At 52.0% G+C, this 22,879-nt stretch overlaps 1 protein-coding gene across 4 annotated transcripts in view; it reads left to right on the top strand.

Annotated features, from left to right (window-relative positions):
• Positions 1–22,879, top strand: part of TCF20 (transcription factor 20) — a 171,385-nt gene that overhangs the window by 146,197 nt on the left and 2,309 nt on the right. For 3 of the 4 annotated variants that reach the window (XM_058673229.1, XM_058673230.1, XM_058673228.1), the window contains exons 3-5: positions 10,460–10,553; positions 17,328–17,377; positions 18,488–18,615. In XM_058673229.1, the coding sequence (XP_058529212.1) occupies positions 10,460–10,553; positions 17,328–17,377; positions 18,488–18,571 (228 nt within the window). In that variant the 3' untranslated portion in view covers positions 18,572–18,615. The remainder of the gene's footprint in view (positions 1–10,459; positions 10,554–17,327; positions 17,378–18,487; positions 18,616–22,879) is intronic. The other variant, XM_058673231.1, reaches the window with a different exon arrangement.

Raw genomic sequence — 22,879 nt, forward strand, 5'->3', positions numbered from 1 at the left:
CTGGGGACCTCCTTTATCTCAGCAGCCTCCGTTCCTCTCACTTCATGCTTTGTCTGTTTTCAGACTGCCTACATTTGAAGTAGAAACCAAGAAAGATATCCTGCTGCATACAAGGAAGGCACACACAGTGGGTGTCAGCTGAACTGACTGAACACTTCTTTTCACTTTGTTGTTCTGTCTCTATCTTCTCTCTCTTCTCTCTCCTGTCTTCTGGGTAAAGCAAAATGACAGGAAAAAGTGGTATAGTTGTATTTCTTGTGTATTTGTTATAATTGTATTTGTTTGAAAGGGAGAGGCAGCAAGGAGTTCCCATCCTTGGTTCACTCCCCCGAAGACCGACAGTAGCCAGGGCTGGGCTGAAGCTGGAGCTTCTTCTGGGTCTCCCACGTGGTGACAGTAGCCCAGGCAGTTAGACCACGTCCTGCTGCATTCTCACGCACATTGGCAGGGGGCTGGATCGGTGGTGGGGAAGCAGGGAATCAGTGCCAGTGTTGGAAACCAGCACCTGTATGGGGTGCCGGCATCCCAGGGGGTGGCTCTTCACCTGCGGGACCACGATGCCGGCCTCCAGAGACGGACTGCATGTTTCATTGGGTGGGAAGGAGAGGCTGAATCAACAGTGTTGGTGCAGATTTTTATATCTGAAAGGTAAGAGACTAAAAATTGATCATATAAATGTGGTTTTTGTCTGCTCATTTTGAAGATGGGCACATGACTGTCCTAGGAGGTAGAAGATGGGTCACTAGACCCTAAGTATGCTGTCGGTCCACTGGTGGGCCTCGAACCTGTGTGGGAACTGTGGCCAGGAGCATCCAGCAAGTGCTTCCTGTCTGGCAGCCCTGCCTGTGAAGTGTGGCACATAGCCTGTAGTTCACGGTTTTTAGCTGTGCCCAGTGTGTCTGTCTGGAGGTAGTTTCTTGCTGTGCCCAGTGTGCCTGTCTGGGGGTAGTTTCTGTGCTGTGCCCAGTGTGTCTGTCTGGGGGTAGTTTCTGTGCTGTGCCCAGTGTGCCTGTCTGGGGGTAGTTTTTGTGCTGTGCCCAGTGTGCCTGTCTGGGGGTAGTTTCTCGCTGTTGAACTCCTGATTGTGTTTACTTTGGTTGTGTGCCATCAAAGTAGCAGTTGTTGAGTTCCTTTTCTTTTAATGCAAAATCTTGCATAAACTTTGAAAATGGTTCCCCTCCATCCATGCAGAGGACTGAAGACAGGATATGGATATATATATATATATATATATATATATATATATATATATATATATAGTGAATAGTAGCTAAGCATTGTTGAGGAATTTAGCCCAGAGCGGACCATCCACACACAGAAAGTGAGATTTATGGGGCAGAAGGTGTCTAGACTGACCCAGGACACTCCTTTCTGTTACTGTTTGCTCCAGCTTCCGTGTGTCTTCACTCTTGGATAGTACTGTTCACCCGAGGCTGGAGTATGCCTGAAGGCTGCAGCACACATGGCTGACTGGTGTTTATTCCGGCATTATCATTATGATAATTTATTAAGATGTATATTTATTGAATTGATTTTCTGAAATTGACACTTGTTAGAACACTGTGGGTCATAGAATAACTATTAGTTTGTTCTAAATTGTTTACTTGAGAAGCAGAGACAACTCTCATTCTCTGGTTTGCCCCCTGAGTCCCATAGTGACTGTTCTGGGTCAGGACCCCCTCCCCAGTGGGAGAGCCCATCAACTTGAGCCATCACCACTGCCTCCCAGGGTCTTGGGAGGGAGTTGGAGTCTGGAGTTGAACCAGGCTCATTGATAAGAGGCACGAGCCACCCTAAGTGTCTGAATCGCTCAGCTGAAGATCCATCTTCATGTCGCTCTGTTCCACCAGGGGTACCTCTGGCTGTATTGAGGAAAGTGGACTTGCCAGGGACTAGGTGTTTGTGGCCTTCAGGGTTGGCTGTGAAACCTCAGTGTTGCTGGGCTGTGGCATGGGTCCAAGCGCTGATGCCAGAGCCCTTTCCCCACGTCCTTATGAGAGTAGTGTGTGACAGAATTACAGCCAGTAGTGTGAGCTTTCCTGTGGGCACATGACTAGCTCTAAGAAGCAGCATAGAGGACTGTATATGCATTGTTTTGGCAGTACCTTGGTTTGGCAGTGCCCAGCTGCACCAGGAAAGGTGCTCCTAGGGCCCAAAGGCGTGGCTTGATGGATTTGGCCTGCATTGCTGCCGTGGAGCCTGAGAGCACAGCTAGGAGGGCTGAGGCTTTTGTGCTAGATAATGGCAAGCATAATTAAAAACGGAAAAGCCTGTTGCTGGTGGCCAAAAAGGAACACATACCACGTCCACCAATTCCCCAAGCTCTCCCAGCATCAGCCACGTTCGTGTCCTCGAGCATTGATTATCCACATTGTTCCTTCTGTCGGCCCCCATTTGCCGTGCCTCTAGTGTACCAGGTCTGAGTGCAGGAATGATTCTCACAGCCCAGGGGAGGTGGACAGGCGGGAAGGAGTAAGCATGGGCAGTGTGTATGCAGCACTGGGTAACAGCCAGCAGGGCGCAGGAATGGCAGAGTATGTGATCTGCCAGGCTTTCACAGAACCCATCATCATCGATGCGCTAATAATACTCTGACCCAAATGCTTCGCTGCTCCAAGGCTGCTCTGAGATGCTCATTAAACCGAATGATTATTCAGGTCGCTGTTACATCTCCAAGGAGAGTGCTGTTCTGTGAATGAAGAGGCATGCAGACCTCTCCTTGGAGCCTCCCTCAGATGAGGACCAAACAGCTCAGCAGTTTGCAAGCTCACGTCAGCAGGCAGTGTGAGACTGGCAGGGCCTGGGGAAGTCAGGGTGAATGTTGTTGGACCCTTTCTGTTTCAGCGTGCTCTGAAACTAACACCACATTCAGTAATCTATCCCCCAGTCTGTAGTGCCTAACAATGCAGGGTTATTGCCTGAGCTGCTTACAATACCTTTTATCCCTTCTGTAGTAAGTGAAAGGTTATTGTAGTGCCGTTGTATCATCAGGAGTTTGAGCTGTTGTTCGTTTGGAAATCTGCCTTGATTTAAAAGCCGTGCTTGAAGCCCCTGGTCTAGTTCTGCAGGGAGCCTAGTTGTGTGGCACTAGCCTGTCCCAGGAATGAATGTGTTGCATCTGTGTGAACAGAACAGTCTGACACTAAGGACATGTAGCTGTGCGTTGATTTTACTATTTGCCGTATGTAGAATGAGAGTGCAAAAGGTTTTTGAGGGTGAAAGTAAAGATTGAAACTCTAAGTGGAAGTGAGACACCCTTGGATATTGACTTTTGGAATAGAAGGGCAGAGTAGATGAGTTTTTATTTCTGCCTTTGGCACCTGGCACACCAGTGAGTATTTTTCAGGTGTTGGGTAGTTGAGTAAGTGAAAGGAACTTAGAAGGCAGCACAGAAAAGTATAAAGATTAAACCTGGGATTCAGAAAAGACTGAAGTCGTAAGTTCTGTGTTTCTTACCTGTGTGATGTTCAGCAGGTCATTTTGCTTTTCTTCAACTAGAAAAAGGGGATGTCAGAGACAGGCCCAGCGCCCTTCTGGGCTCTCATGATACAAGCACTGGCCTGGTGAAAACTGGGACCGACGTTCTGGTATATTGAGTAAAGCCGCCCGTTTATGTCCTGGCTGATCCACTTCCAGTCCAGCTCCCTGCTCTGCTAATGCACCTGGGAAAGCAGCAGCAGATGGCCCATCTGGGTGACGCAGATAAAGCTCCTAGCCCCTCTTCAGTGTGGCCCAGGGTTGCCTGTTGGAGCCATCAAGGGAGTGAACCAGCAGAGGGAAGATCTTGCTCCCTATTTTGTCTTTCCCTCTGATCTGGCCTAAGCTCTGACGTTCAGATAAATAAGGACATCTTAAAAATAAATAAGTAATTTTAAATAATAAGATCATTTAATTTTTGATGATGTGTACATAGCTGGGAGGGTTGCATGTCCATGTAGGCCACCGTGCAGTAGGGTGGGGAGGGTCGAGGAATGGGGAAAAGTGGATGTACAACTGCCTCCTATCTCGTTTTTTCTTCTGGTAGCTGGGAAGAGTGGAGAGAGAAGAGGGAGAGAGCTGCTCCCTGCAACCCAGCCGCATCCGTGCTCAGGAATGGGGGAAGGCTATCCGATGCTATCCCACGGTCCCTGATGTGGAGCATGTTCTGAGGGTGCTGCTTACGTGGTTTTGATAATTCTGAGGTGCTGTTGATTTTGTTGCTCCAAGGTTGAAGAAGTCTTTCCAAGGTCCATTGGCTAACATAGTCCACCTTAGAGTATCCACTCACCTACATACTTGCTGTCAGAGCTTGTCTGGGTTGCTGTCCAGTTTGTTCTGTCCTCATTGGTACTGGATGTCCTCTGTAGGCCTCAGTGAGGATCATGTCCCTCCTAAGCATCTGGGCATGCTGTCCACCATACAGGCCTCAGCAGTCATGGAGACCCAGCCACATGATCATAGATCGTGTGATTTTCACTGTGGTTGGGGTTGTGAGTGTAGTGATCCAGTTGGCATCGGTTCTCCAAAGAAACCTTGCCAGAGGTCACCCCAACCTGACTCCTGTGTGACAGCCAGCAGGTGTGCAGTCTGGTCCAATCTGTCAACCCATATCAACCTATACTCACACTGGTCATTGCAGTGCCCTGGCCAGTGTTGTACCCTGTCCTGGTCCTCACATCTGCCAGTGGGTGCTGTGAACTAGCCCAGCCTGGCCCAACCCCAAACCTGACCTGCATGTATGCTGGCTGTCACTATAACCTGGCTTGGTCTGAACTACTCCCAGCCTTGGTTCTTGAGCTCATTTGCAGGCACTGCATCCTGATAGGAGTTCCCAAAGCTCATCTATCTGACCACCTCCCAGTGGCAGATCTCGCACACACTGATGGGTCCTTGGCTCAGCCTGACTTGTCCCACCTCCTGTCCTGGCAGGAACTGGGGCCTTGCCCAACTGAACCACACTTATTCTAGCTTTCACTATTGGGTGCTACAGCCTAATGGTTCATTCCCAGACCCAGCTCTCACATGTGCCAGTGGGTGGTAGGCCCTTACCTGGCGGTATTCATCCCACTGTCAGCCTTGTGTGTGCTGGTGGATATTGTGGCCCGGCCCACTTCACCTGCGGGTGCTATAGCCTGTACCAGCCCAACCTGTTCCCAGTCCTAGTACCCACAAGTGTTGCTGAGTTCCATGCTCATGCCTAGCTCAGCCCATCACCATCCAAGCCCTGGAGCAAACCAAGAGGTATGGCAGTACCACAGGAATAAGCTCACACCCCCCTCCCCCGAATCTGCTTCCAGGCCCAGTTCTCTTGTGAGCTGGTTAGTGTCATGGCCCAGCCTAACATGGTCCACCCGTGGACCAACACTCACTGACAGGTACTGTGGTCGAGCCCTGCCAGGCAAGCCCCCCAGCTGTGGCTTTTGTGTGTGCCAGTAGGCAGTAGTTGATACCAAGAATCCCAGCTCAGAACTCTCACTTGACCAGGTATATTGGTTTGGCCCCAAAAGGTCCTCTGGTTTCCCTCCTGCAAACCACCTGGTCCCAGCCCCCTCATTTACCTGCAAGCGGAGTAGCCAGTTTGGTGCAAGTCCCCCAGAATCACTCCTCACCTGACACATTCTCCCTCAGCAGTCCTCCCTCCCATACGTCTCCAGATCCACTTTGCTGAGCAATCCACAGCTCCTCATGCCTGCAGATCCCCAGCCTGGTCCTCTGATGAAGTGCCATGCCAGCATGGGGCCCTACCTGCCTAACCAGCGACCATGTACATTAGGGTGTAGGTCCCCAGACCCTGTCTATTGACATGCCAACAGCCAGCGTATCTTTACGTAGATAGATAGATAGATAGATAGATAGATAGATATACAGACAGACAGAAAGATAGAAAGAAAGAAAAAGAAAGAAAGAAAGAAAGAAAGATAGATAGATAGATAGATAGATAGATTAGGCAGCTGTGCTGGCACACTGGTGTAGTTAACACAAATTTGGCATTAACCAGACCCAGGATGCCCACCATCAGTTAACTACTTTTCTCCCAGCACTGTAACACTTGCCTAGGTACACTGAACCCTAGGCTGTTGCCTACAGCTGGGGGAAAAAAGTAAAAGTTTAAGTTTTTATGAGAGAAATTTGTTTCCCTGAGAACATAAAAAGGAAATGCTCATTGCTGTTAGGAAAGTCTCGGAAGGTCTCCATGTATTAGTTTTCTTCCTTGCTGTGACATCTGGCACAAACATGAAGTCCAGTTCTGCGGTCACAAGTTCAGCGGTCCACACAGAATTCTAGCAAACAAGAATGAAGATGACAGTGTGTGCAATGTTGTTTTGGAGACTCTAAAGAAGAATTTGTTTCCTTTACTTTTCTGATTTCTTTTGCTGCGTGAGTTCCTTGGTTTGAGTCTCCTTCCATCTTCAAGCCAGCAACTTGGGGCAGGCATTGGACTCAACAAGTTAAGGGGCCAGTTGGGATACTTGAATCTTCTCAGAGTTCCTGGATCCCAGCTCTGCTGCCCATTACAGCTTCCTGTTAACCTGTACTCTGGAAGCCAACTGGTGATGGCTCAAGTGGTTGGGTTCCTGCCACAACTGTGAGAGACCAGACTTGAGTTCCTGGCTGCTGGCTCTGGTCTGACCTCAGCCAGTCATCATGGGCGTTGGGAAGTGAGCTATTGGATGGGAACTGTCTTTCTTTCTGCATCTCAAATGATGAAAATCCTTAGAGGCTAGCCTTTGCCCCTGTTGCTATCCCATGTGTCCCCAAAGCCTCATCGTAATGCTGGGTCTGCCTGGACCGTTGAGCACTCTTCTTCTGTACCCAGTGTTATCACATCTGTGTAGTTCCTTGTGCTGCAAAAAGTCCGCGCTTCTGGGGATTGGCATGGAAAACTGTAGGGATCCTAATTCTGCTCCCCACACCACATGATCTGTCACTCACTCTGTGGGTGGTGGCAGCACAGTGGAGAAAGTACTGGACAGACCTCAGGATGCTTGGAGTCCAAGGTCAGCTGGTCACTGTCCCTCTCGGGGTGTCTGTTCTCAGCAATTCTCACTGGTGAGTATTTAAGCTGCATGCAGGAGACATTCCAATACAGAGAGAGAGGACTGAGGATGTGGGTCTCTCTTCTTTTTTTAAAGATTTATTTATGGGCCTGGCACAGTAGCCTAGCGGCTAAAGTCCTTGCCTTACAAGCACCCGGATCCCATATGGGCTCCAGTTCTAATCCCAGCAGCCCTACTTCCCATCCAACTCCCTGCTTGTGGCCTGGGAAAGCAATTGAAGACAGCCCAAAGCCTGCACCCGTGTGGGAGACCCAGAAGAACCTCCCATCTCCTGGCTTCAGATTGGCTCAGCTCCGGCTGTTGCGGCCACTTGGAGAGTGAATCACCAGATGGAAGCTCTTCCTCTCTGTATGTCTAACTTTCCAATAAAAATAAATTATATTTTTTAGAAGATTTACTTATTTGAAAGAGTTACACAGAGAGAGGGAGAGGACTTGTACCTGCTGGCTCACTGCCCAGGTGGCCACAGGGCCGGGCTGGTCAGTTGATGCCAGGGGCTTCACCCTGGTCTCTCACATAGGTGGCAGTAGCCCAGGGACTCAGTCACCCTCTGCTGCTTTCACTATGACTTAAACAGGGAGCTGGATTGGGAGTGGAACAGCCGGGACTCGAACTGATGCCCATATGGGATGCCAGCATCACAGGAACAGCTTTAACGTGTGATGCTACAACGTCAGCCAGAAAAGGTGTGTTTCTAACAGATTCTCAAGTGATGCCAATGAGTGCCAGCCTAGGAATGTTACTTTAAAATGACTGAACAAAATTGTGTTTAAGGTTCATTTTCTACGGCCCTAATATGCCCTTCAGAATCTTCCTGCTTCAAATGCAAATGCCAAGTTAATGCTGCTTTTTAACTGGAAGAAGCAGGCACCATTGTGTTGATTTTGTTTTCTGGGCAGTGGTGAGTGTACATCATGAGCTGGTGGCCTTGATGGACAGGGGACAGGGAGGTGCGGCAGAGGGGAAGGGGCAGTGTTGGGATCTGAGCTTGCCTTGTCTCCCCTGTTCTGTAAACAGGGGTGGGGATAAGGTGGCCTTCCCTGCTGTGGGCTGTGAGAAGTGTCGTGTGTGGAACATGGTCATCTCGGGCTGCTTTCTGAAAGATTTATGGATGGGTGGAGGTATATGAAGGAGTGATAGCGAGAGGGCGAGGTCTTCCACTTGTTGGTTCAAGTGGCTGCAACGGCTGGGACTGGACCGGGCCAAAGCCAGGAGCTTCATCTGGCTCTCTTCCATTGGTGCAAGGGCCCAGGGTTTTGGGCCATCCTCCGCTGCTTTTCCCAGGCTGTTAGCAGGCAGCTGCAGCTCAGGCTGGCGCCCATCTGGGATGCCCTTGCTTCAGGGCAGTCTGCTGGTAGTAGAAAGCGGACATCAATCCCGCAGTCACAGAGCCCAAGCAGGAAGTTGGCGTGTTTCTCCCTTTTGTCCTTTTTTAAGAGGACAAAACTTCTGTAGCTGCAGATTTTCTTTTCCAAAATCATTACCTATCTATTGCCAGTGACCACGCCCATTGAGTGCCACACTGCTGGGGCCACAGTGCTGGCTCCTGGAGGGAGCTCTGGCCCAGCCTCTGACAGTGTCCTTCAGATTGGTGACGAGTCCTTGTTTCTGAGGTGCAGCGTGTCACTGAAAAAGGCCAGCAGTATGGGGGGAGGGCTATGGTGCAGCAAGCTAGGTGGCTCCCAGAAGTCTAAACCAGAGGGATGTTTCGGTTCATGGCCCAGTACTCTGATCCGATCCAGCCTCATGCTAAAGAATCTTTTGGGGGTTTTGTTTGTTTAAGATTTATTTATTTTTTATTGCAAAGTCACATACAGAGAAGAAGAGCAACAGAGAGAAAGATCTTCCATCCACTGATTTACTCCCCAAGTGTCCACAGTGGCTGGACTTGAGCCGATCTGAAGCCAGGAGCCCGGAGCCTGGAGCCAGGAGCTTCTTCCGGGTCTCCCACATGGGTGCAGGGTCCCAAGACCTTAGGGCCGTCCTTGACTGCATTCCCAGGCCACAAGCAGGGAGCTGGAAGGGAAGCAGGGCCACTGGGACACTAACTGGCTCCCATATTGGGTTTCCGGCACATGCAAGGCAAGGACTTCAGCCCCTAGGCTAGCGTGCCAGGCCCACAAAAGATTTTTGAGGCAGTTGGTGATGGCCCAAGTGTACAGGTCCCTGCTACCCCTGTGGGAAACCTGGGTGGAGCTATGGCTAACTGCCACCATTTGTGGGCATTGAAGGACTATGCCAACAGACGTAAGATCTCTCTGGCTGTCTTCTTAACCTCTTCCCTGTCTCTCTGCCTTTGAAATATATATATATATATGTGTGTGTGTGTGTGTGTATGTGTGTGTGTGTGTGTGTGTGTATGTATTTTTAAGCAGGTGGTGGCTGTGCACATTCCTTGGTTTTGTCCAGGCTAGGTGACTTTTTTTCTTTATTGGCAAGGGTATCAGAGCATGCAGTGTAATTGTCCGATCATCACCCACAAGGATTGTGGTCTTCTGAGAGGAGGGCGAAGTTCTCGAAGGATTTTCAGGTCTCTCCTGGTGTCTGCCGTGTGGCTCTAGAGCGTGCCCCAGGTAGTCAGCCTGAGCCTCGTGGCTAAACCTCGAAGGCTCGCGAGACTGGGTGTGGGTGTCCAACACACCCATCCAAAGTGCTACAAGATAGCTCCTGCATGTTGGTGTAGTTGACCCTCAACGCTGACCTTGGGGTGCCTGAGCTTGAGTGACCTGCTGAGGGAGCAGCAGAGGAGTGCCTGTCTTCGGGTTAGGCTGGATTGGTGTGTCGCGGCTTCCTTCCTCAGCGAGCCGTGTGGCTTGAGGGGCTGAGCAGCTGCACCCTGAGAGCATCTCAGCTAGCAAATAGTGTCTCACGGAGCCAGACTTTCATCCCCAGGTTTTCTGTTGCATTTAAAATAGGATTTGTGTATAAAAATACAGTTTGCACACAGGAGCCCACATCTTCTGAAAAGGGAAATATGCTTTTCTTGGGCATGGAGGGTAAGTAGATCAAAAATAAAAATAAAATCATCTTGTAAGAGTGAGAAACTAAATTCCACTTTGAATTGTGAGAGGTTTATATATAGCCTACTCCCTTACCTTCCTTCCCTCCTGCTCTTGACTCCACAGCACAGGTGAACAGTGCAAGATTAGTAGGCAGCTCAGGGGCAGAACTTGCCGGTGAGTGGGCAGGGCTGTGGCCCCACCATTGCCCTGCCGAGGTGTTCTGTGACGTCTGGATGATCCATCATGCTGGGTCCCTTCCCGTAGTGTGGTCACAGCAGTGGTTAGCCGCTGAGCAGCCAGGCTGCTGCCGGCCTCCTCCAGCCACAGGGATGTGTACTGAGGCCTCCTCGGGGGTCCAGGGAAGGCCTGGCAGAGCAGTGCATCTCAGATTCTGACGTGCCCGACTTCCCTTTCTTTCAGAAATGTTCTCGCTGCCAGGAGGCAGGTGCCACCTTGGGCTGCTACAACAAAGGCTGCTCCTTCCGCTACCATTACCCATGTGCCGTTGACGCAGGTAAGATGGGCAGCACTGCCGAGTTCAGGCTCTCTGTCTTGCCTGACCCTGTCCCGCAGAGAGCCTGCTGCAGAGGATTGGGATGGGATCTGTGTTTTATTCATCTAACTCTCATATGACTCACCAGTCAGGTGTGCAGTCATCACAGTGGATCTCAGGATATTCTGTCACCGGGTTTGAAAACTCCTGTGCATTAGCAGTCACTCATTCTCTCTCTCATACACACACACACCCCATCACCACCCACATTTAGCCTCGACAACCACTAGCCTACTTGCTGTCTATGAATTTTCCCATTGTGGATAGTTCATATAGATGGAATTATAGACTATGTGGCCTTTTATAACCGACTTCTTTCACTTTGCATAATGTATGTAATACTCATCCGTGTAGTATGTGTTATTTTTAGTACCACGTACTGTTTTATCCTAAGGGACATTGTATGTATCTGGTGATCTGTTGATAGGCACTTAGCTTGTGATGTTAGGCTTATAGCACAGTCTTTGGTGGCTGAATGTGTATCTTTTTCACTCCTCTTGTGTGGAGGACTTCTGGGTTACGTGGTGACTCCGTGTCGGCCCGGCAGAGCATGCTGGCAGTCTGCTCATAGCCTGCGACACTGGTTGTGACATTCCCTGCTGGCAGGTCTGTGTGCCTGTTGGCCGTTTGTGTACCTGTCCAGATCCTTTCCTTTGCCTGTTGTTAAATTGGATTGTCTCTTTATTGTTCAATTTTAGGAATTCTTTGCTCTTCTGGATCTAAGACCATTATTAGATATATTATTTTCTAAAAATTTATTTATTTTTATTAGAAAGTCAGATATATAGAGAGAAGGAGAGACAGAGAGGAAGATCTTCCATCCGCTTGTTCATTCCCCAAGTGGCTTCAGGTAGCAGAGCTGACCTGAAGCCAGGAGCTTCTTCTGGGTCTCCCCTGCAGGTGCAGGGTCCCAAGGCTTTGGATCATGCTCTCTTGCCTTCTCAGGCCACAAGCAGGGAGCTGGATGGGAAGTGGAGCTGCCGAGATTAGAACCGGCGCCCATATGGGATCCCGACGTGTGCAAGGTGTGAAATTTAGCCTCTAGGTACCACACCAGGCCCAGATACGTAATTTGCAAATAATTTTCTCCCATCAGTGACTTAGTTGGTTTTTTTGTTATTGTCATTATGTTTTTGTTTTACTTTTTTGATGAAGTCATATCTATCTACTTTTTTTTCTTGTTTGTGCTTTTGATGCCGTATTCAGGAAGCCAGTACCTAATCTGAAGTTAAAAGATTTATACCTTTTGTCCCTAAGAGTTGCGTAGCTTCAGCTCTTACACTTAGTTCTTTGATCCATTTTGAGTTAATTTCAGGTTTTTGTAAGGGAAGAATCCAAATTCATTCTTTTGCCTGTGGATGGCCAGCTGTCCCAGCTCTGTTTCTAGAAAAGGCTTCTGTAGCCTCGTTGAATGATGTTGGCACTTGTGAGGAATCATTTGGTCACGGTGTGAGCCTGTTTCTGTTTGAAAGGCAGAGTGACAGGGAGGGAGGAGAGCAGTCCCAGCACGCGCGTGTGAACACACACTCACGAGACAGGGTGACACGTGGGGCTGAGCTCAGCTTAAATCAGGAGCCTCGAATTTTACTCGGGACTTTTCCATGGGTGACAGGGACCCAGGCACCTTGGGTTAACCTCCACTGCCTGCCTGGGAGCTAGGCTGGGAGCAGCACTCTGACGGAGGGCAAGCGTCCTCGGGGCAGCTTCACTGCTCAGCACGGCCTGCACACCTGTGCTCTCTTACTATCTCTGAGTGTTGTAGTGAAATTCAAATCATTTTCTCAATTTTAGGGTTATGTATTATGAATGTTAAGAAATACAGTTGGTGTTTGTGTATTGGTCTTGTATCCTCAAACTATGATTATTTTTACTTCTAATCATCTGTAGCAAGTTTCTGTGTTTAAGGTCATGACGTGTATGAGTAGAGATAGCTTTACTTCCTTTTCCTCTTTTTCTTGCTTAGTTGTCCTAAGTAGAACCCCTGGTTAGAGAGAAGTGTCAAGAACTGACATGTTTGTCTTGTTCCTGATCCATTAGATACAACACTAGCTGTGGATTTTTCATAGATGATACTCTTTTTTCCTTTTAAGATTTATGTATTTATTTGAAAAGGAAGAGTTCAGAGAGAGAAGGAAAAAATCAGTTTTCCATACCTTGAATCACTCCCCCTAGGGCCACAGACATATAACTGGGGCTGGGCCAGGCAGGCCAAGGCCAGACCCCAGAACTGCATTCTGATCTTGGTGTGGCGCGGGGGCTGTGTGCTTGGGCCAGGAGCTGCTTTCCCAGCACATTGGCAGGGAGAGCTGGATCAGACGAGGAGCAGTGGGAACTTGAGCCACTGTTCACGCGGGATGCCGGCTTCGTAGCCCTGCCGCAGCACTGGCCCCTCAGAGGGTGTGGACAGAGCTGAAGGAGTTCCCTTCCGGTGCTAGTTGGCAGGGTGTTTTTCTCACCGAGATCTTGTGTGAGATGGGAGAAGCCAAGTTCTTTTCCTGCTGTGATTTCACTCAGCACAGCAGTACATACTGCTGTGACCAGACAGCGCAGAGGTCAGTCCCAGCACACCATGCAGCTCTCCAGTGGCACCCGCTGCTTGTCCTGTCATTTGCACAGTCAGTGCAGATCTCAGTGAAGGGCCCCAGAGATTGCCTTCCCACCCCTGCTCTGCGTTTGGATGCCAGTCGCCAGCCACGGGTTGTGCTGTGTGTTTCTGAATGACCAGCAGTTACCTGTCAGGGGGCCACCACCCCCTTGTCGGGTTTGATGAGCATTTTGGAGCAGCTCTCAGAGAAGTCATGAGAATGCCCTTATATTTTAAGCGATACAAGTGAACAGCCAGATGGAAAAGATGGGTAGGGCCAGGTACACAGGGAGAGCTTCCACTTTCAGACACTGCTGTGTGTGAGCAGCAGGGCGCAGGGGTTTCTATGGAGCTTCATCACATAGGCATGGTCAGTCATTTCCAAAGCCCTTGCTGGGGGAAGCAGGGTAGAGCTGAAGGAACCAGCTTCATCTTCCTGGTTGACCAGCCCCTGTCGAGAAGCCCACTCAAGATCTTCTCGCCAGAGCTAAAGACAGATCAGCCCAGTGTCAGGAACCCAATGAAGAGCCAAACATCAGGATGACAGACCCCCCCCCCCCAACCACCTTACGTGAGCAAGACATTTACAGTGGTCTTAGGGGTTTGGTGCCAGCAGCCAAGCAAGACGACCTGAATATATGCTTTCAAGTGTGTTTAAGTTCTTCATGTTACTTGGAAGGCAGAGAGATAGAGATACAGTGAGATCCTGCATCCCTCCAGAAATGCCCGCAATACCAGGACAAGCCCTGTTGGAGCATCATAGCTGCCTGTGCTGGCCAGCCGCCGGCCACACCTGGCCACTAAAATTTGATTTAATAGTAAGTTTCATGTTCTTGGTTTCAGTAACTGTATTTCAGGTGCACAGTGGTTGCTCATGGTATACAACTTTACAGCATCGTCATAGAAAGTTTCCTTGAGAAAAACTGCCAGGAGCTGGCACGGGGCAGCCTCCTGCTGTGAGCTGGTCACTGACATGGCTGCTGCCTCAGCGTACTTGGGGGTGCCCCATGGCTGTGGGCAGAACTTCGGGGTGGAGACCACTTCCCTCCCGCAGTGGAGACCAGGGCCTCCGTCGTCAGCTGCTGAGGGTCAGTGAAGGATGCTTCCCCCACTCACACCTGTCCTGTGTGCCAGCCCATGGAAGCTGTGGCATCTCTGTTCATCGGAGGATGGTGACCCAGTGTCCAGCGAGAGGGGTCTCTGGGCTGGCTCGGCTGCTGCACACTCTGTCCCCGTGTGCAGAGCTGAAGCTGGGACGGCAGCAGCAGAGAACAGCCACCTGGGCCTGTGCTGCTTCGTGGGAAAGGATGTTTGTGCTTAGTCTTCTGAGGAACTCTGTTCTGCCATAGGTGTTCATGTCCAGGAATGGCATCCTGGATTGACTTTCTCATCATTGCAGTAAATCCCTGGTCTCTGGGTACAGTCAGGAGCAGCTTAGCGTTTGATCTCTGTGCTGCTGTCGGCTGCCCATGCCTTTCATGTCGCTGGGCTGTCTCCATGGAAGCAGCCAGGTGCTGATCTGCATTTCTGACGTCATGTGAGCTCTTTCCACGCTACTTGTGATGTCATGGGTAGAGGTGTGGCTCTAGGAAGGGAGAGCAGTATTAAGGACAGAAAGTCTTGTTGAGGCACTTTTGGATGTATTTAGTGCAGTGGGTCCCAACAACAAAGTCAAGGTGCTGGGCTGTAGTATTTCATCAGAAACTGCACTGCTGCCTCTCCTGTAGGGATTTTCCCCTTTTGGGGGGAATAGACATGGTTGGGAACCTCACTCGCTGCAGCCTGTCTTGTAGTCGTGGGGTCAGAGCCCTGCGTGGCTCCCTTTGGAATTCTCGTGAGTAGCGACCTGCATCACAGATGGACCCCCCAAACTGGGCTTCTGTCCCTCCGTTCCCTGTCTGTGCCCCAGGTACCTGGCAGCCGCCATGCCCTACTCTGAGTTGTGTGCCAAGCTACACCAGGGACGCTGTCAGGTTCCTGGCAGTTCCGGAGGCCGTGAACCCTTCACCTTTCCTTGCTCGCACTTCGCCCTGGGCTCTGTCCTCCGTCTGAGGGGTAGGGCTGCCTGGAATGTCTGAAGCTCTATAGGAGACACTTGGCCAATTCCATCCTTAACTCGGAACTTTGAAGGAGTGTTTAGATTTGGGGGTCTGATGTTGTGTGGGTGCTATTCTTTTTATTCTACACCTAGTGAGTCTTCTGCAGCTTGTGTGGCAGTGAGGGAGCTGTTTCCTCTGAGCACACCCTGTGGCTCTGCGGACTGAGCCCTCTGGCAGTGGGTAGTGCTGGGCCTGGTCAGCCTTGGAGGAGCCACGTACCTGCTGAGAGGCCTCCTCACAGATGTTACCACATGCCCTGCACTTCTCTGCTGTGTCATAGCAGGCCTGATAGGAAGCAGCCAAAAAGAGGCTCCCTAGAGCCCCTTGGATATCTAAGCTCTCCAGCTGTAGCTTGAACCACTCCCAAAAGTGGGAATTGCAGCTCCTGGAAGCCTGTAGGGAAGTTGAACAGAAAGGAGTGTTTGTGTGATTCCTGTGTGGGGGGCCTTTGCCAAAAGTCACCACTGTCCCTGGCACGTTCCTGGAGAAGATGCCCATTTCCAAAAGTACCAGGTACTTGCGGCAAGTCGCCTGTGTGTGCTCAGGGTGCTTTATTCCCTTGTGCTTTCATCTCAGAGGGGATGCGTGTCCTGTCTGGAGCTGTATGTTATTAAGGCTCTCACACGGCTGCTCGCTAGTCCATGACTCTGAGGGCAGCTGGCCACCTGTCTCTTGCTCATGGAGCCCTCTGCCACTACTCCAGCCTTGGCTTGGTAAACCCCTGTGGCCTGGGGCGGCCCCAAGGCCCTGGGACCGGCACCACATGCTGGGAGCCATGAGGGAAGGTGCTTCCCTGAGCTGCGGGCGGCTGTCCCCTGTGTCCATCAGCACTCGGGCTGATGCGAGCAGCAGCAGTCTTGGTCACGTTCTGTACTTGGCTTTAAAAGAACACATTTCATTTAGTGCAGTGGGAGGGCCTGGGCTTAGTGATGAGCTGCTGCCTTCCCAGGCCTGTGAGCAGAAGAGACGGCCTGCCTGCCTGCTTCAGCACTCAGGGATTCAGAAGGCAGGTGCTGCAGTTATAGGGTTAGACGTTTTAGGAAAAGATCCAAGAGTCTGATCTGATCTGTTGAGGATCCGGAAGACCTGGAAGCTGTCCTTTGTGTGTCCTTTGCTTATTACTATTTCACGTAAAGTCTGTGGGTAACACAGGCTGCTAAGCTGGGTCTCCGCTGAAACCTGCGTTAAGTCGTACACTCGACAAGGGTAAGTGCCGTGGCTGCCTCCCGCCGTGGTGCCCGGAGCTCTCTGAGAATGTGTGATCAATGCTGATTAACATTCTGCCACCACATCCTGCACCAGTGACCTGGCTGCCAGTCCCCAGCAGCTGCAGCGTGCAGCGTGAACTCGTTAATTAGATGTCCTCTGCTGCTCCACCATCCTCGTGCCAGAGCCCCGCTCACCTGCAGGCACGTGCGTGCTTGCCGTCAGCAAGGATGCTGTCGCCGTGTTCAGAGTTGAAATGAATTGTTTTTTCTCCAAGGATTAAGAGCTCCCTTGTGGAGTTTTACTTTCCTGGGAAGCGTGGATTATGATTCAGGTCAGGGCTTGCCTTGTGCCTCCATGGGTTGTAGGAGTAGGTAGCGGCTGGGCCTGTGGCCTGGCTCCTGTGTGTCCGGGGGACCTGGGCCTCTGTACCCAGGAGAGCAGGAGCCGCTGCCCTCCAAGGAGCGTTCCCGCAGAGACACTGGCTTGGATCTGGGGGGTGGGCTTAGCTAGAATCAAGGGTGTCAGCAATGGCAAGTGTTGCAAACGATCTCTATCAAAATAGTATCATGGTGGAAATATAAAAAAAATAAAAATAATCTAGCCACAGAGAACCACTGTTACATGTTGGTAGATTTTTTTTCCTTCAGTCATTTTTAAAAATATATATAAAACATTTAATAAAATTGTAATATACTTATGCACATTTGTGTGTGGTTTTAAGTGACTGATGTTATTAACCTTACTTTGTGGTGTCTGAGATCACAGTGTATTCTGGCCTCTGCCCACGCCCTGGCAGTGCCCGTGCCGGTAGACTGCAGCTGACCGTCTCCTTCTGCCTTGCAGATTGTTTGCTACACGAGGAGAACTTCTCGGTGAGGTGCCCCAAGCACAAGGTGAGTGAGAGAGTCCAAGAACCTGTGCTGCAGGCAGGACACCCCCACCTGGTCCTCAGGGAGTGAGAGGTCTGCTACTCCAGGGAGACCCCTGCCCAGCGGACCAGCTGTGTGGCATCAGGGGCTCAAAGACCGAACTCTCCCACTTGTTAGTAACTGCTGATTGTCCCTGTAGTTTGACAGCTGGCGTGTGGCCAGGCTGATGCCAGGCCTGATCGATAAGCTGAGGGTGTTTTCCCATACAGAAGGGGGTGAGTCCACGACTTGGGCAAAGCCCCATCTGTTCCTGGGTGACTGCTCAACCTGGGGGGCGCCCCTGTGCTCCAGGCTGTCTGGGCAGAGCTGACCTGGGACCATCTGCTCCAGGCTGTCTGGGCAGAGCTGACCTGGGCCCCTTGTGCTCCAGGCTGTCTGGGCAGAGCTGACCTGGGCCCATCTGCTCCAGGCTGTCTAGGCACAGCTGACCTGGGCCCCCTATGCTCCAGGCTGTCTGGGCAGAGCTGACCTGGGCCCCCTGTGCTCCAGGCTGTCTGGGCAGAGCTGACCTGGGCGCCCCTGTGCTCCAGGCTGTCTGGGCAGAGCTGACCTGGAGGTGTGCAGCTGAAGAGCTCCCGGCTGCCCTGCTTCCACATCTGTGTAAGAAGTGGCCTCCTGGTCGTCCCTTTCAGGAAAGGGTGCAGGGTGAGGGGTGAGTGCCTTGTTGGTGAGGTGCCAGGAGAATGGGATGGGCAGGGGGTGATGCCAGCGTGCGCCTGCATTGCCAGCATTTGCCAGCTGTGCTGGCCTTCCCTTTCTGATGAGGTCACACTGACACCTGGTGGTCATTGGCTACTTACAGGCCAGTGTCTGCAGAAAGTACTAGAAAGAGTTCCCTAGACAGGTGTGCCGTCAGTCCTCAGACCTTTCCAGAGCTGGGTCCCGGAGCACGCTGTGTCCTGTTCCTACTGTGTGTTCTGTTTTGCTTCTGAGAGGCCTGTCTGAACGCCTCCTGTTTGTCATTCAGCACTGACTCTGCTTTTTCTTTCCTTTCTCGTGTGTCGTTCCTGTCTTCGCCTCTGGGCCCACTCCCTGTCCCTCTGTCCTGTCTCATCCCGGCTCTGCCCGCGGCAGCCTCCCCTCCCGTGCCCTCTGCCCCCCTTGCAGAACAAGACCGCGAAAGGGAGCCTCAGCACAGAGCAGTCGGAGCGGGGGTGAGGGGGGCAGTGTGCTCGTGGGAATGGAAAGGACAGCAAGCACAGGTGAGTCGGGCTGGCCCCACCGCCCCTGTCCAGCCCCTGAGGGTGTTGTGGCCTCTGCCCCCTGCTCGCCCCAGGCTGCGCCACCACCACGGAAGTACCTGGATTACCATGGTTCCCCGCCCTTGGTTACTGAACTCTGCAGAGTACCTGAGGGAACGTGGTGGCAGCTGAGCCGTCCTCTGCCCCCTGGGTTGGGCTGCGGCTGACTTTCTGGAATCAACCCCTGTGAGCAGAGCCTGACCACGTCAGGTGTCTCAGGCGGAAGGTCCTGCCAGCTCAAGAAGGCTTCTAGCCAGAGATCTCTAAGGGCGTTTTTATAAAACTTAAAGTGTTTTTCCTTTGAAAATACAAAAAAGTCTCCAGATTCCCCTCCCAGTACTGTGGACAATCCCTTTTATGGAAGTACAAAAGGAAGGAAAATGCCCCGCAAAGATTTAGTGTCTGATTTCTTTGAACCCTGCTGGTTGGCAAGCTCTTGACTGGGCGTGGGGCTGCCTGAGCCTGCGCTTGTGGCCAGAGGCCTGTGGGAGAGCTCGGCTGTCCTGGGTTTGTGGCTTCTCCCTCCCTGCCTTGCTGAGTCAGAGTGACTGAAGAGAAGACAAGCCACATGTTACTCAGCTCTTGCTTCTTTGGGAGGGGTAGGGGTTGTTCTCTCTGGGGCTGCTATGTGAGCCTCCCTACCATGTGCACCTGCCCCTCGTGGGAGCACCACACCCCTGGCTATCACTGTGGAATGTCCTCTCCCCTTGGGAGGTTTCTGCTTTTTTCTGGAAGACCTGACAGTAATTTGAGGGGAAAAACCAGATTCATCTCAAAGTGGCAGTTTTCCTGCTGTTTCTTAGGGGATCCCAGCACTGACCTGGGGAAAGGCCGGTGTGCTGCCGCGAGGTGGCCTGGAGGCCAGGGGACTCCCTGTGCGCTTCTGACGGGGTGGTGCTGAGCCTTTTGTTCCAGGGAGTAGGGCCAGCTGGGGAGGGGTCTGTGCAGAGTGGGGCAGCTAATGGGAAATGACCCCTTAGATCTCAGGAACCCCATGGGCTTGGCAGCCATTGGCACTCTCCAGGTGGCAGCAGCCTTCACAGGCCTGCTGGGCTGTGAGGCAGTGCCAGGGGTGTTTTCTGTTTTCGTTGGCCTTCTGGGACTCCTGGGCTGATGTGTCACTGCAGGCTCTGCCATCTTCCACACAATGCCTCCGTGGTGCGTGTCTCAGAAATGTATCCTGTTCATTGCTTGGTGCTGGCGCTCTTGTCCCAGAATGCCAGCCAGCCTGGGTTGGAGAAAAAGAGAAGGTCTGGGCCTGGTAGGCAGACCTGTAGGCATGCTGTTTGCCCACTCGTCCTAAGCTCTGCCAGCTGGCAGGAGTATAACCAGGGGAAGCACAGACCTACTGTCCATGCTTCTCCATGTGAAATGCTTGCTCTGTTCACCGCTGCCAGGAGACAGATTCCTTTTTCTGGGTTTTCAGCTCTGTGGAGTTACCCCAGGAGGAACCAGAGGATCTCGTTGCAACCCTGTGACCCAGGCAGAGACACACTGCCCTCGGCTAGTGCTCTTCCCGTGGTCCCTGCTGGGGACCCAGCTGCTGTTATTGGCACCCCAAAAAAGGCAGGCAAGGACAGCGGGTGCACCCTTATCCTACCTCCTTACACATCATGGCATGAAATTTGCTGTGTGCCTGGGTTCAGGCCACCGACTGCCTCTGTACCATCCTTCTGGACCTGTCTACCCCATTAGCACAGCCAGGCATGGGCTCTGGCCTCGGTGGGCTGTGTCCTGACTGGATTTCAGGAGCAGGGGCTGGAGAGGTCCAGGCACAGATAGAAACCAGATGTTGCCTGCTCCTCAGCATGTGAGGCACCTGGCACCAAGCCCTGCCAGGCCAGGGACACCAGAGGAAAAGTCCTTTGGCAGCTTGGCCCCTGGGTGCCCGCCCTGGGATATCATCTCTCTGGCTTCCACGTAGCTGGTGAGCAGGGCTCTGACAACAGGACCTCTGTACCCTGTTCCTGGTCTGGTCCTGTCTGTGCCAGGCCCTGTGATTCAGGGGGAGGGAATAAGGACCTTTATCCAGCCAAGGAAGGAAACAGACAGGTGGCAGGGGTCGTGCCTCCCACCACCCACTTAGGAGCAGTAGCACATTCTGGAGTATCACTTTCCTGTGCTTATCTGAGAGACACCCCTGGATAATACCTCCTGAGGAGAATGTGAGTGTCTCTACCAGCCCCAGTCCAGCCTTGGAACTGTACAGTGGCTGCCTCTGGACCGCAGGGCCGTCTTCTCGAGCCCTCCTTCCAGCCCTGTCACTCACCCTGGACCTGATCCAGGCTCCTTACACTGCCTCAAGGCCCCCAGGAATCTCCAGTGAGGCTCTCCAAGTCCCTGGCTTTTCCCCCCTGTGATTTTGTATACTTCCCAGCACCCATCCCTGTAGAACAGCCTTGCTGTCTAAATCGTTGTCTGAATCACCCCCTCCCCACTTGGCAGCCCACACTCCGTAGATGGAGCTCTGTGTGGGCAGGGACTGTCGCTGGCTGTGTTGCCGTGACCTAACTCAGTGCAGGGCCAGTGGCGGTGTTGACAGAATGTGTGCCTCCCGAGAGTACTGGGAGCTAACCCGGCCTGTCTGCCCTCAGTCGACACAGATTTCCCTCCAAACCCTTGCCCTCAGGTACGGAGTATGACATGTCTGGCCATGAGGGGACAGACTCTGGGTGGGTCCCGGGTCAGTAAGGTGGTATGAAGTTAGTGGTTTCCTGCGTAGTTGGGAAGGGAATCTTGGGACCTAGTGTGGAAATAGAAAGCATAAAATATGCCCAGGTTCAAACTTCAGGGTTGTGCCGGAGCAGGATGGACAGGATGAGCAATTGAGGCAGGAAACATGGGAAGCCTGTGGCCCGGAGCGCAGCGCTGCCACTGTTCAGAGTCCAGAAGCCTTCGTTTGAAAGTGAGGAAGAAAGATCTTCCATCTGTCTCCATGAACCACTTCACTCCCCAGATGCTCGCAGCAGCTGGGACAGGCTGGCTTAGGCTGAAGCCGCAAGCCTGCATCTCCATCTGGGCTTTCTAGGCACTTGAGTTATCTGCTACCTCCCAGGGAGAGCTGGGTCAGACGTGGGTCCAGGGCTCAGGAAGGCACTTGCTGTGGGATGTGATGTCCCACATGACACCTGCTGTGTCACATGTCTGCCCAAAGAGCCTTGTAGAGAGAGTGAGTTGTTCTTAGCACCGGCGTCCTGAGAACTGGCTCGGAGGCTCGGCCTGGCACAGCCGTGTCCTCTGTCACTGGATGTGAGAACTTGAGCAGCCGAGCCCCAGGCCCACCTCTGGTCAGTCATGATGCTTTGGGTGGCTCCCTCTCGCAGTCTGAGAAATGAAGCATTTTCTCTAAGGCCTGCAGCTAGCACAGGCCTCGCACGGGCCAAAGCTGCTCTCCCTGCTGAGGAAACCGTTGTGTGGGGTTGTATGTTTTTTAACTTATTTGAGTTAAAGACAGGGGAAGACTGATCTTTCATCTGCTGGCACACTGCCCTAAGGGCTACACTGGCCAGCACTGGATCAAGCTGAAAGATTAGAAGCTCCATCCTTATCTCCCATGCACGTGGCAGGGACCCAAAAACACTTGCCATCTTTCAGTTTTTTTCCAGGCCACTAGCTGGATTGAAAGTAGGGCAGCCATGACAAAGGGCGTGGCTTCACCAGCTGTATTACAGTGCCAACCCCAAACCATTTTGTTTCTAACATAACTGGAGGACCAGCACATTGGCATCCCATTCGAGTCCTGGATGCTCCACTTCCAGTCCAGTTCCTTGCTAATTCACCTGGGAAAGCTGGAGAACATGGCCCAAGTGCTTGGTCCCCTGTCACCCACATGGGAAACCTGGATGGAGTTCCAGGCTGCTGGCTTCAGTGTGGCCCAGCCCTAAGCTATTGTAACTGTTTGGGGAGTGAAGCAGCAGGTGGAAGGTTTTAAAAAGAAAAGTGATTGGAGAAGTCATGATCCATTGTGTTCAGTGTCACGTGTGTTTGGGTGGTCTGATGAGCAGACGCTGTGGGTAACTCCCTGTTGGGAGGTTAGCAGATGGTGCCCAGCCCAGTGAGGCAGGCCCTGGCTCTGAGGTGTAAGTTTGGGGGCTGGCGTCCTGCCAGCAGCTGGCTTAACGGAGGGGCGGTCTGCTCTGTCCCTTCACTCTCCAGTGGAGGTATTTACCATCCCCAGTGAGATTCTTTCCTTCTTGGTTGTTCCTTGAGGGGTGCCAGTCAGCTC

Source organism: Ochotona princeps, chromosome 15 (assembly GCF_030435755.1).
Source record: "Ochotona princeps isolate mOchPri1 chromosome 15, mOchPri1.hap1, whole genome shotgun sequence".
Taxonomy (NCBI): domain Eukaryota; kingdom Metazoa; phylum Chordata; class Mammalia; order Lagomorpha; family Ochotonidae; genus Ochotona; species Ochotona princeps.